Source organism: Triticum urartu, chromosome 6A (assembly GCF_056163025.1).
Source record: "Triticum urartu cultivar PI428250 chromosome 6A, HENAU_Tu73, whole genome shotgun sequence".
Taxonomy (NCBI): domain Eukaryota; kingdom Viridiplantae; phylum Streptophyta; class Magnoliopsida; order Poales; family Poaceae; genus Triticum; species Triticum urartu.
This window is the reverse complement of record NC_141878.1, coordinates 15,047,498-15,061,507: the sequence shown is the minus strand read 5'-3', so window position 1 is coordinate 15,061,507 and position 14,010 is coordinate 15,047,498. Positions and strand designations below refer to the sequence as shown.

Here is a 14,010-nt window from a genome sequence, read left to right as displayed (position 1 = left end):
GTGGAGGCTTTTACTCCAAGTTTCGACCCCTCTAGTTTATCCTCCGTCATAGTTTTCGTAGTGCTTAGGCGAAGCCCTGTGGAGATTGTTCTTCACCAACACCGTCACCACGCCGTCGTGTTGCCCGAACTCATCTACTACTTCGCCCCTCTTGCTGGATCGAGAAGGCGAGGACGTCACCGAGCCGAACGTGTGCAGAACTCGGAGGTGCCGTGCTTTTGGTACTTGGATTGGTCGGATCGTGAAGATGTACGACTACATCAACCGCGTTGTTATAACACTTCCGCGAACGGTCTACAAGGGTACGTAGACAACACTCTCCCCTCTGGTTGCTATGCATCACCATGATCCTGCGTGTGTGTAGGAATTTTTTTGAAATTACTACGTTCCCCAACAATGTGTGCACCATCATCACATTCTCATCAGCATCTAGTTCGGTTCTTTTGCCCGTTTTGTGCCATGTCATCTGTCTGGCCGTCTCTTCGACCATGAAAAGACGTTGAAGTCTTGGTACGATTGGCATATACCGAAGAACATTAACGGGTATTTTGGTCTGCGTCTTCTCACCCATACCGTTGTCTACCACAACATACCTGGAAGAATTGCAAATGGGACAATAGTTCAAGTCCTCATACTGAAGCCTAAATAAGACACATCCTTTCTCACAGGCATGTATCTTCTCATAGGGCATCTTAAGAGCGCGGAGGATTTTGTCTGACTGGTACAGGTTTGGAGGTAGCACATGGCCTTTGGGTAGAAATCAGCCGAATACTGTCATCATCGCGTCGTAGCATTCTCTGCCCAAGTTGAATTGAGCCTTCAAAGCCATTATTTGTGAGATGGCATCCAGTTGACAAAGCTCAGTGTGCTCGTGGAGACGACATTTTGTGGACTCCAACATTTCAGTGAAGGCCTTTGCAGATTACTCCATCTCCTCGTCCGAGTCCCGAGCATCGTCAAAGTCTTGCATCATGTCTGCGGTCCCGGTACCATGCTCGTCGGTGCGATGACGAACCTCGGCTCTAGCACGTTGGGCAGACTCACCATGTAATGTCCAGACCGTGTAACCAGGCGTAAAACCAAACTTCTGCAGGTCTTTACTCATTTCAAGCTCGTCCCTCTTTTTATAGTTGTCGCAACGGGCACAGGGGCACCAGCTAAATTCCTGGCCATTTGCAAATGCGGCTCTAACAAACCCCTTGGTTTTTGTTAACCATTCCTCGGTCCAAACTTTCTGACTAGTGTAACCGGTGTACATCCATGCACGATCACTCATATTGACTTCCTACTGGACACACAAGAAATATATACATAATTAAGCAAACCACATCCATCAGTTAATGGAGTTTGTTAGTTTTATGACGTCCATGCAACCTACACGCTAATAGGTAAAGATAGGTCCTAATCCCACCCGAGTATGTGTAGATCGGGTTCGTTTTCCCATGCTCTGCTCCGGATCCGACGCAAAATTTCGGCAGCACCTCCCCTCTGTTCTCCTGATACACATCTCGGCAATAAGCAGAGAGAATGTGTACCCGGAGAACAACAGGGAGGCACTGACGAAATTCTGCATCGGATCCGGAGCTGCGCATATGGGAAAACGAACCCAATCTACACATACTCAGGCTGTCCATGGATAACGTTGGACAATTCGAAAGAATCATGATTATAAATATGCAAATGCATGCATATTTATAGATGTAACCCTTTCGAATGGGAGACGCATAGTGGTTACGCATACTGATGATTGACACCTATAGCTAGCAAGTTTCATCGGCACGAAGACCGAAACAAAGCAAATGAAGGGGGGAGGAGGAGGAGATGTCATTTGTGCTCACCAACGAACGCAGGGGCGGAGCTCGTCGAACACTAGACCATTGCAGTGACGAAATACCTGCATATTTAAATCGAAAGATGAGTAACATAGCAAGTATTCTTCTTCTTCTCCTCCTTTTTCCTCTTCTTAAACCGAGCACTAACCTAAACCTAAAAACTCAAAACTACACCTAAACCTAAAAACTCAAAACTACACCTAATTAAACCTAGCACTAACCTAAAACAAATCAAGAAAATAGAGAACAAAAAACAAGAAAAAAACAGAAAAAATTACCTCTTGCTCCGGCGAGGTCGACCGGTTGGGCGGGGCTGCGCAGGGGCCGCGGGGAGGAGGACGGCATCGGGGCGGGGCGGCGCAGGGACCTCTGGGAGGGGTCCGGCACCGGGGCGGCCCGGCGCAGGCCACTCCGGTGACGGGGCGTGGCGGGGCGACGGGGCGCAGCGGGGCGGCGAGGCGACGGGGGGCGGCGGGGCGACGGGGCGGGGATGGCCGGCGGCGGCGACAAAGGAGAGAGGCGGGCGCACGGGAGGGAGGGAGAGAGAGAAAGAGAGAGAGGGGGGAGACGGCTCAGCCCGTTAAGTGGGCCTTGTTTGCCGTCCGTTAGCAGACAGCAACGAGGGCCACCGTTAGGGCTGGCCCACATCTCCTCTTTGCCGTCCGCAAGCAGACGGCAAAGGACTAACATTGCCATCCGCCAGCAGACGGCAAAGTAATCACCTCTTCTGCCGTCCGCCAGCAGACAGCAAAGTAATCACCTTTTTTGTCGTCCGCTAGAATCTGACCTAGCCACGCCGTGCCCTATGGGGCCCACCTGGCTCTTTGCCGTCTACCTTATAGCTCTTTGCCGTTAGCTGGCCGACGGCAAATAGCATTTTTGCCATCTGCCCTTTCTTTGCCGTCCGCTTTGTGGAAGCGGACAGCAAGCTGACGGCAAAGACCCAGCGGACGGCAAAGAAGCTGATTCCAGTAGTGATTGAGCCGCTGGCCACTGCAGCCATGACCGTGCGGACTCGTCAATCGGCAAGCACCACTGCTCTTCCATGTCGCCATGCAGCGCTGCCTTCGCCCACCACCACGCCGCCCCTTGCGATGTTGCCGAAGATGATCCGCCGCCCCTTGCGCTGTTGCCGAAGGTGATCTCCCGCGCCATCGCGACCCAGATCCAGGAGAAGTGCCTCGGCTTCGTTGGGTGACCCGCCTCACCCGATCCCGACACGGGAGGCATCACATCAATCATACTGCCCCGTTCTATAATGTAGTGTCTATAATTTTTATTGGGAAGTTCATATTTATCAATTTTGACTAATTAATAAGTAGAAAAAGGTATGTACATATATAATACCAAATCCATATGCACTAGTAGAAAAACTACTTTACGTGAGACATATTATTCCCGGTTTGTAAATGAACCGGCACTAATGGTACCATTAGTCCCGGTTCATTTGTGACTTATAGTACCGGTTGGTGGCTCCAACCGGTACTAAAGACCCCCCTTTAGTACCGGTTAGAGCCACCAACCGGTACTAAAGACCCCCCTTTAGTACCGGTTAGAGCCACCAACCGGTACTAAAGGTGGTGTGCTGCCACCCGCAGTGCACAATGTTTAGTCCCATCTCGCTAGTTGAGAGGAGCTCGCACCGGTTTATAAGCCCCACCACGGCTACCGTGTCGAGCTCCACTCTAAGCAGGCCTTTGTGGGCTTATTTGCAAGTCTTCTGCCCTGTAGGGCCTACTGGGCCGTACGGGCCTGCATCCTGGCCCAACTAGAGGTTGGGTTTCTAGTCGTATGTAGGCCGTGCCGGCCCAGTAGGCGGGCTTTTTTCCTTTATTTTAAAAAAAGTCCCCCAGACCACGACGCGCCTCGTGCCACGTGGTGGGCCTTTGGTCCCGGTTCGTATTGAACCAGGACTAAATGAGGGACCTTTAGTCCTCACCCTTTAGTGCCGGTTCTAGAACCGGTACTACAGGTCCTTACGAACCGGTATTAAAAATCCTTTTTCTACTAGTGATGATAGCATAAAACATAAGATCTACTTTCATGTTATATTTACTTTGTATATTATTGTTGATATTTTTTCAATAAACTTGATCGAACTTTGTGATGTTTTACTTTTACAAAAAACTATACGCACTACATTGTGGAATGGAGGGAGTACTATGGAATTACGGACAGTTATGGGTGCACATTTACACATGCAAAGGATATATACTATGATATTGCTTTACGTTGGCGCTGCACGAACCAAAGAGGAAAGCACTTGATGGAAACGGAAAGGGCTGGCCAATCTGTAGGTTAATTGGCCTCACCGGCTACCGGGGGTCAGCCATGGGGTGCTCAAATTCAAAAGCCGTCTCCATGCATGGGGCCGGCTTAATTGGGAAGCGATGCAGTGTGAAGTCACTCATGTTTTTATTTCTTATATATGTAATTGTCACTCATTAGGATCATGATCTTAGTAACTTTTGTTGGGTTTCATATTATATAGAAGTGTCACTGAGTAGGATATCACAATCTCAGTAACTACATCCAATCTTTATGTGCCGTTTTGGATATCCAATGTAGATCCTGTCCATTTCTTTTTCTATCTACATGTAGCTAAACTATGAACAGTCCACTTGGTTTTAGGTGGAGGCAATGTCAGCACTTGCCCCGTTGCTCGCTGGGACGCGTTGCTTCTTGAGCTAAGCTTCTGTTTCGCCCTTGATGCCCCAAACGTTTTCCCATGGGATCTCGACGACTCGGGCCATTTCTATGTGCGATCCATGTACGACAAGCTAGTCAGGGGAGGACTGGCTAACCTCACGCCAAGCTGTTGTGGCCGGCGTCTTTGCCCTTGCTTGAAGACCAAAGATTTTCACTTGGCAGTTGGTCATGCTCCCATCGGCTATGAACATTGACATGGTCCTAGTAGTGATGGCTCTTGTACTTTGTGCCTTGAGCCGGAAGATGCTAACCATATTTCCTTCACTTGTGTGCCATCGAAACTGACGTGGAGCTATGTTTGGGACATCTCTGGTCTTCCGTGGAAACCACAACGTTCTGCGGAATAAACAGCTATTATGTGTGGGCTTAGATGTACCCCACGTAGGGTCATTTTTTGCTTTATGGAACCGTCAAAATAATTTTGCTATTGAGGTTGTTATCTCAGGGCATCCAACTGATTATATCTTCTGTTTTTGCAGCTTTGGCACTCCCGGATGAAGTGTTGCGTCAACTGAGTTAACTTCATGCCATCATTAGACTTCGACAATAACAACACCTAATAGGGCTTAGCGATGTTTGAGTCTCATGCTTTGTCTCGATCTCGAGCATGCTTCCTACTCAAGCATCTTTCAATCTCGATCGATCTCATGCTTCCTACTCGATCTCGTTTTTTCCTTCGAAAAAAATGAAACCACTTCATGAAAATAGAAGGGTTAGTTAGTCAGCAGTTTGATTAAATGGCCTCATCGCTTACCTGGGGTCAGTCACGAGGTGCTCAAATTGATCGAAGAGCCGTTACCATGTATTGGGCCGGCTTAATTGGCAACACATGTAGTGCAAAGTCAGTTGTGTGTAGGATTAACTTTTGTTGTGCTTAGTTTTATATGAAAGTGCCACTCATTAGGACCATGGTCTCGGTAACTTTAGTTTTGTTCCATTTTATATGTAAGTGTTACTCATTAGGGTCATGATCTCAACAACTTTTGTTGTGTGCGTTGCATTTTATATACAAGTGCCACTGATTAGGATCTTGATCTTACTAATTCCATCCATTCTTTATGTGCCATTTTGGATATCGAATGCAGATCATGTCCATTGCTTTTATAACTACATGCATCTAAATTGTTAAAAGCCAAATGATCTGCGATAAGCATATATATGAAGATAAACCTCATGTCAAAAGGAAAAAAAATCAATGTATGTCCATCTATCACTCTTCTTTCTAAATTTGTGTCCATGTTGTAAACCTTCCCTTAGAGACCTGGTCTATAATTCTTCCATGTTACGCCGTGTATAATATGTGTGTGTGTGGGGGGGGGGGGGGGGGGAGGGGAATCCTCGACTCAACCCGGACTACCATTTTTTTTTTGCAAGAAACTTTCAATCTATCCATCTTCAATCATGGCAGTAAAAATATAACAAAAGGTAATAAAAATTACAACCATGTGCATGGACCACTTAGCGATAACGACAAGCATTGGAGCAAGCCGAAAGCGCGCTGTCGTCATCGCCCATCCCTCATAGGAGCCGGACAAATCTTATTGTAATAGACAGTCGGGAAGTCGTCGTGCTAAGACCCCATAGGACCAACGTGTCTATGTAGCAACCATCGCCGATGAAGGAAGTCCTAGATCAAAAGGACCGAACCTATAAACACCGTCTACCATCACCTCTCTACCGGTCAATTTTTCAACCTAGACCCACCAACTCTGGCTACAACTGGAATAGGAATCCCTTCCAATTTTCATAAACTGGATTACCTTGTATTTACTCATACTGTTCCGATGGTCAGTAAACACTATGCACAAATATTGCTTGAATAATTAACAATCCTATAAATAGCTAATATAGATGTTGTTTTTATTACAAACCTTGCCTGATACACGACTCAAAAGTTGTGGCAGAAAATAAGGAAATATTCTAGCTTAGAGATATCTCAAGCACACAAGGAATTAGTTGAGGTGCCTACTGCTCGAAATCAACAGTTGGTAGTTCTAGAAGCTAGTAAACCTTGATTGCTTTTGAAATATGAGGGACAAATGAAAAAAAAAATACTACTCACTCGCCAAATTATAGTGCATACAAAATTTGGTTAAAAGTCAAACTTTGTAAATGTTTACCATATTTATAGAAAAATATCATAATTCAAAATACCAAATATATAACATACAAAAATATATAACAATACAATACTCTTCCACCAAATCCAGTTAAGCTAAATTTGCCCGAAAAATGTAATATAAAAACATGATGGAGGATCCAAATAAAGAGCGGCGCTTCAAAATCATTGCACATGGAAATGTACGCCGGGCACATAATAGTAAGCAATTAAGTATCTCCATGTTTTGTGATCATTTTGTGTGACTCGGCCAAAAATTGATCGACATTACTCCACTCGATGAACATGTTCAGATACGGTGCTCATGTTTGTTTTAGATTTTTTAGGTTTCGTTTTTGAGATGGCTCATGTTTGCAAGCGGGTTTGCCTTTTTTTTTTCTAGGGATGCCTTGATTATTATTACTTTGTGAGAAATTGCCTTGATTATTTTTGAGATTACAATGTGTTTTTGAGATTCTCCAGCCCAGCCCAGCCAGCCCATCCAAGCCCATTATCAGATGGCATGTGAGGTGAGAGACACGACGCACGAGTCCAGCCACAAACCCACTCCGTCTCTCACCACCAACCACGCCGCGCCGCCACCGGCCATCCCGCCGCCGCCGCCGCCATGCTCCGGCTCCGAAGCTGCACCCTCACCCAGCTCCTCTCTTCTCCCTACACCTCCCATCTCTCTCCTCTCCACCGTCTCCTCTCCGCCGCAGCCGCCTCCGCCGTTTCCCCGGCCGCCACCCCTGGCTTTGGCGCCGAGGAGTACCTCGTCTCCGCCTGCGGCTTGACCCGAGCCCAGGCCATCAAGGCCTCCACCAAGCTCTCCCACCTCAAGTCCCCCGCCAAGACCGACGCCGTCCTCGCCTTCCTCGCCGGCATCGGCCTCTCCGCCGCCGACGTCGCCACCGCCGTCGCCAAGGACCCGCTGTTACTCTGCGCCGGCGTGGAGAGGACCCTGGCCCCCGTCGTCGATGGGCTCACCGGCCTCGGCCTCTCGCGCTCTGAGGTCGCGCGCATCGCCGTGTTCGTCCCCAGCAAATTCCGCTGCAGATCCATCGTCTCCGCTCTACACTACTACCTGACCCTCTTCGGCTCCATGGACCACTTGCTCCGGTTGCTCAAACGCGGCTTCTGGCTACATGGTTCTGACCTCGAGAGGGTGGTCAAGCCCAACGTCGCGTTCCTGCGGGAGTGCGGGCTACAGGATTGCGACATTGCCAAGCTGTGCATCCGTGTGCCAAGGATCCTCAAAATCAACCAGCAGCGCCTCCGGGCGATGGTGGCATGTGCCAAAGCTCTCTGTGTGCCGCATGGCTCCGGGATGTTGGGACAAGCGGTGCAGGCTGTCGCATTCTTTGACGAGGAGAAGATCGCCACCAAGGTGGAATACCTGAAGAAGACATTTAGGTGGTCGGATACTGAGGTGGGCATTGCTTTGCCCAAGGCTCCGGTGCTGCTGAGGTCTTGCAAGGAAAGGCTGCAACGTGTCGCAGAGTTCCTCATCTCCGAGGTGGGGTTGGAACCAGGGTACATTGCTCATCGGCCGGCGCTTCTCACTTACAGCCTGCATGATCGGCTCAGGCCCCGGTACTATGTTGTGAAGTTTCTCAAGGAAAATGGATTGCTACATCGCGACCGGGATTACTATTATGCAGTCGCGGTGACTCCGAAGGTATTCATGGAGAAGTTCGTATGCCCACACAAGGAAGCTGCGCCGCACCTTGCTGAAGACTATGCAGCAGCTTGCAGAGGGGAAGTGCCGGCTAGATTCAGATTTACATGAACCATGACCAGCATGAAAATTGGTATGTTCATTTTCTCATTCAATAGAGAAGAAAGCATAGTACTGCTATCAACTTGTCCTTCATCCTGTCATATTGGCACACATATCATGACTGAGAGTGAGAGATCAGGGCATCCTGCAAACGCTTTGAAGTATCAATTAGTAGTATTTCTGCACACTCTGTATCTTTATGTTGTGAAATGGCCATTGCAATTTCAGTGCAATCTTCAACCTAGCTTTCCATGAAAGAATGTTCCCATTTTGGCCATGAAGATGATTTGAAGCCTCAAAACTTTCCTTTAGATGAAAATCGTGGACTTCTTTTTCCATGGGAAACAGTTTTGGCCGCACTTTTGAACATGTATACCACTATGTAGGTATTTTAGGTCCCCTGGTATTTGTATGGGAGAAGCAAATAGATGCTTGTACGGTATGATGCTGAAAAGCAGAGTGTATTTCATACAATAAGGGAACATATGTTATGGTAACCTTAAAAAGGGTTATGACCTTACCAAGTTAATTCTACCATATCTTTTAGCTAATTTTGTTCCATATTAGCACTATCTGTATAGGTAAAGAGAACTTCTTTACCCCTTAGCATATTTTGTTAAAATAGTATAGTGGTCTTATGTACCATCCCCTTTTTTCTTTTTGCAAATTTCTATCTGTAAAGTCAGAAAAGTAGTCAAAAGTGGTCTTATTTATCTCAGTTTAAGAACCAAATTGTGTGAGGATGGTGCCACATTTGTTTGTTCCTGATGTGAGGCTGTAGAAGTTGGAATAAATGAGATCTCAGGTGTGTTGCCTGCCTACCGAGTGAACAATTCTGTACCTCAATAAATCAACTGAACCGAGTGAGGCAACCTGAACAAAATAACTAGTTGAATAACTATCAGCATCTGGTGCTTTAGTGAATTCATACATTGAGCTCTGTGCTTCCTCTTGCTACTACATGTTGGATCTTCATTTGGACCGTTGGACAATTTGAACTAGTTATGCATGCATGTAAACAGTAAGCTTGATTGAAATTTTGTACTCTGAACTCTGAATTTGAATCAGAGTTGAAAGTTTAACTCTGAATCTTTCAGACGTCATGGATGAACTCTGAAGCTTGTTACACCCAAGTCAGTTGTGAAGCTATAATAAGCGTATAGAAATCCCGAGGAGCCAAGTTAACTTGAAGTAGAGCTGAAAGTTAACTTACAACAAAGTTTTTTAACTGTTTCTTTTCACCAACAACTTGATGTCTTCATACTTGGCTGCCAGAAGCAAATACTGTATATTTCTTATATGCTTCAGTTTAGACTCTTTGGAGCCAGACCTATTTTGTCAATATTTTCCATTCTCACAGCCCCAACTGTGTGACATGAGTTCTTATGTTTGAGAACATTGGGACTGAGCTTAACAAATTATGTTGACAAATCACTTTCTTATCTTAAAATACATCAGTGGTTAGTGTTTTTCTTCAGGGAAGAGGTCATCTATTGTTTTCATATGATCAAGATGTGGCAAATCCCTTGATGGGATTTAAAGGGAAACATCATGTGGTACCTTTCATAAGCTTAGCTGGGCTGTTTGAGTAATAATTCTGTAGGTATCCTCCTTTGCATTTTTTTGAGATGATGGCTGATTGATATAGCTGTTTATAGAGTGTACCGTTTTCTCGGAATAGATTACCTTTGGCTAACATATCGTAAACATGTGTGAGAGATTCCTTGATTGGTTTTGCAAAGATTGCTTGTCCAGTAGCTTCCCTTTACTGATTATTCTGTTATTTGTGTTTTGATTTTGGTGATGCACGTGAATGGTTATAGCACAACCACTGCCCATTGGTGTTGACGATGGTGTCTCGTCACTCTAGGAAGGCGGATAAAGAGGTCAAATTCAAGTTCCAAGTAGATTGGTGTTGATGAATGTGCAATGCATTTTTCTATTTAGGACAAACGTTAACACAAAAAGGCATAATGCCAGGGGCATAAAATTGTTTCACCTGAAAGTATAAATTGTACATTTTGGTTTCTAATGTGTTGAAGGCTTGCGATGAAACCATTTATGTTTCACCTGATTGCCTCATTCTTATTTCTGAAATTTATCCGTCCAGCATTTCGCTAAACTTGGTGTGTGCAGATCTGGAAAAGAAAAAGATGCGGAGGAATTCAGGGTGAGATTTTGGTGGAGGACTGATCTTCTCTCTCTAGCTTCCAGAGTGTTATGGTCCTCTGATACCGATTTCATTGTTTGTAGTTAATGCACACTCTGGATATTCAATCCTTTTACTAGTGGCTCATGCCCTGTTTGTTGTTGCATGGTTTGCAATGCAGTCACGCCAGTGTAGTTACATGTATAGTAACTATCTGATGTCATCATGATTAATTATTTATTTAGTGAAGCTGTGCGTAGAGAAGATTCTCTTTTATGTCGCCAGCATTCATATGCATGGTTTGGTTGGCTTCTGATGGGAAAATGATGAATACTGCTCCCACTGTAAACTAATATAAGATGTTTTAGGTCACTACTTAGTGACCTAAAACGTCTTACATTAGTTTACAGTGGTATCTACTCCCTCCGTTCGGAAATACTTGTCAGAGAAATGAATGTACCTAGATGTATTTTAGTTCTAGACTAGATACATCCATTTTGGTGACAAGTATTTCCGAACGGAGGGAGTAGCTGCTAAATAATCTGCTTCTATTTTGGTTCCATTTTCTTTGAGTTTCAAGGCTGAACTGGTTGCTGTTATGCACAGGGTGGCGACTGAGCTGAGTGTCATGGTGTTGTACCCAGCGAAGAACACGTCCTCGATGGTTACGCGGATGTCGACCACGGCGGCGTGCGGGGAGGGGAGGGGGGCAGCACCGGTGGTGCAGTAGGGGAAAGCGGTGCATGGTGACGCACCACTGGCCACGGCAACTCCACCGTTGTCACAAATTTTTTCGATACGCATGCTGTAGCTGCTACTGCAGGGTCGCCTTCTCCTACGGGAGCGGGGCATCAATGATGAAGCCGCCGCCCTATCTATCCTTCTCAGCGTCTGTGGTGCCGGGAGCTGGGGTGCGTCAACCGGTCAACGGGAAGCACAGCAGGCTTCACATGGGAGGGAGGGTGGCGACTTGACGTGAAACTTCCCTATCAAGTAGTTGCAATTGCTGCCTCATTTTTTGGTTGAATGGGTAGCGTGGGTGGTGCTACCGGTGCACCGGATGCCGTACAACATTTTAAAAATTCTGAAAAAAATTGAGCACATCAATGTATGTCATCACAAAATTTCGTATCAGAATTTGAAATATTTTTTGAGATACAAAAATGACAAAATTTACATCAGTGTGATAATGGGCCAAATCTAAAGCCCAACCTATGTTATATACTATTAGTGTTGAATTTGTCATTTTTGTTTTCGGAGCTGTGTTTCGAATTTTGACTTGAAATTTTGTGACAATCTACATTAATGATGTATCAATATGCTACATTTTTTTTAGAATTTTTCAAACATTTAAAATGTGCGACTTGAGTTCGGTGCACCCCGGGTGTCAATACCCTTTTTGAGTATTTGGGTGCAAAATATGGCACCTACCCAAAACACATGGGTACCCATGGAATTAAATACACATATTTTCTGTTCTTGTGTATTCTTTGAAATATCGGTATACTATCCGAGATACTCTTACACAGGTGTGGTAGAGGACGGAGATGAGGGTTGAATGGGGAAGGTTAGCTACCTGGACAACCTGGTGGTTGTCTTGTGGGACATAACTTGGTTGAGAAACAACATGGTATACTTTGGGAGATAAGACCTGATTCTGAGGTAATATACACCAGGACATGCAAGATTGAAAGTGTCACATATGGGAGTAATAGTCTGTTATTAATGGAATGAATGGCGTTCTCAAGATGGAACGGAGGTCAGCTCCTTGCAGCAATTCAACATCTCATTGATTACCCTATTCTCCATTGCTGCCAATTTTCTGGTTTCAAGCTACTCCCAATAGTGTTGCCATGTCGTGTTCTCCACTGAGCACCATTGCCCTCTTTCCTGGAGCCTCCTACTCCCTAACATTTTTAATTTCAAATCCTCCTCCTCTTCTCATTTCATGTCTCTGGCTACTACTTCCTTTGTCTTTCTCATCCTAGACCAAGATAGTAGTAAGCCTGCCACTACTTGGCTGAAGTTTGTGAGGTATATATGCACACCCGTCTCGACAGTGTCAAGTAGATTGGTTGGTGGGTCGATACTCTTTATTCACATTGATTTGATTCCACTGTATGATAAAGAAATAAAGATATAACAAAAAGATATGTTTTACCCAACCACGGAGCACTACCACCATGTATGGCCAAGGCCATAAGGATGATGTCACTAGTGGGCCCTTGATGTCAGGAATCCTTTACAAAACTTATGAACCGTGCAATTTGGGCTCGCTGGTAACTTCCTATTTTTTTTTTGTCAAGCATGTGCTTTTGTATTACCTAGGCATAATTTTCTCAAAAAAAAAACCTAGGCATAAAACATGCAGTAAACTCTGTTCCAAACTGAAAGTACAGTTCTTTATGTGTACTGAAATCTGTGTTTGATCAGTGTGTTCCTATTAGTAGATATCCTCTTTCTAAAGTTTGGTTGCTCCTGTCCTTCAGTTTGCTAGTAGATAGCCAGTCTCCCTTTTCAAACTTGGATGCTCATGTTGTTTATGTTCTGCTGAATGTGTAACTAAGAATCTCAGCATCCCAGCAACCCATGTGAGCTAGTAAATTCAGTTTTCGGTTTCAGTGTAATCTGCATGTGTTTTGCAAAATCTTGAGGTTTCCAGCAACCCTTTTGAAAGTTCTACTGATGAACCCCAGTAATCTTCATGTGTTTTGGACAAGTTTTCATGAATTTTTACTGTTTTTGTTCCTCAGTTAGTTAGTATTCCTCAGTATTTACTGAGCAGTACTGGGAAGAGCAATGCTAGAGTGGCTGGAGTTGCTCCCATCCTATTGTGAGGAAAACGAACAAAATATTGGATGTACATGAAGGAGTGCATCTTCTCCATCTTGTTGACACAGCCACCGCGTCCCATTTTTCCTTACCTTGCATCAGAAACCTATATATTCGACAAAAGTAGTAGTCATTGGAGTGTGTACAATGATCACTATTCCTTTGAAGTTCTCTTTACTGTCTAGTTAGACATGATTTACAATGTTGAGCTAATGTGGTTTTTGTGCCATGAGTTTTGTATCGTGCTTTTCTGTATAATTTAAAGTGGCAATGTTCTTATTTTTACCCTTTACAATGACTGGCTATGTTCTAATTATGTTTTGGTATTATTCCATCATGCTTTACTATTTTTAGATATGGCCCATTTTTACAATGAATTTATATATAGTTTTTAGTGGCAATGTTCTTATTTTTGTATAATTTACATAATGAATTTCCAGTGTAATCTATTTTTGGAAAACTGTAATTCACATTATACACTCCTACATAACCGTACATTATTAATGCAATGGAAAGTGATCCCAAGGTGGAAAGAGGGTACACATCAGTGAGGGGAGGTCCTGGAAGCTCCTCAGCATTTCCCGGTTGTTCTTGTGCTACTCAACTA

The 14,010-nt window shown here is 44.8% G+C and overlaps 1 protein-coding gene across 6 annotated transcripts; it reads left to right on the top strand.

Annotated features, from left to right (window-relative positions):
• Window positions 1–7,174: 7,174 nt before the first annotated feature.
• LOC125528135 (transcription termination factor MTERF8, chloroplastic-like) lies at window positions 7,175–11,752 on the top strand. 6 transcript variants are annotated; one of them, XR_015608070.1, is made up of 3 exons: window positions 7,175–8,453; window positions 10,559–10,592; window positions 11,178–11,752. XR_015608070.1 is itself a non-coding variant. In XM_087527775.1 (2 exons), the coding sequence occupies exon 1, from the start codon at window positions 7,268–7,270 to the stop codon at window positions 8,429–8,431; it is 1,164 nt and encodes a 387-aa protein (XP_087383901.1). In that variant the 5' UTR covers window positions 7,175–7,267; the 3' UTR covers window positions 8,432–8,453; window positions 11,178–11,752. The 6 variants fall into 6 exon arrangements, 3 of the variants coding, with proteins under 3 accessions (XP_087383901.1, XP_087383902.1, XP_087383903.1); XR_015608071.1 differs by having other exon boundaries at window positions 10,533–10,592; XR_015608069.1 differs by having other exon boundaries at window positions 7,175–10,592.
• Window positions 11,753–14,010: the final 2,258 nt, after the last annotated feature.

Coding starts and splice junctions, on each gene's coding strand:
- LOC125528135 (XM_087527775.1), top strand. CDS start 7,268: ATGCTCCGGCTCCGAAGCTGCACCCTCACCCAGCTCCTCTCTTCTCCC.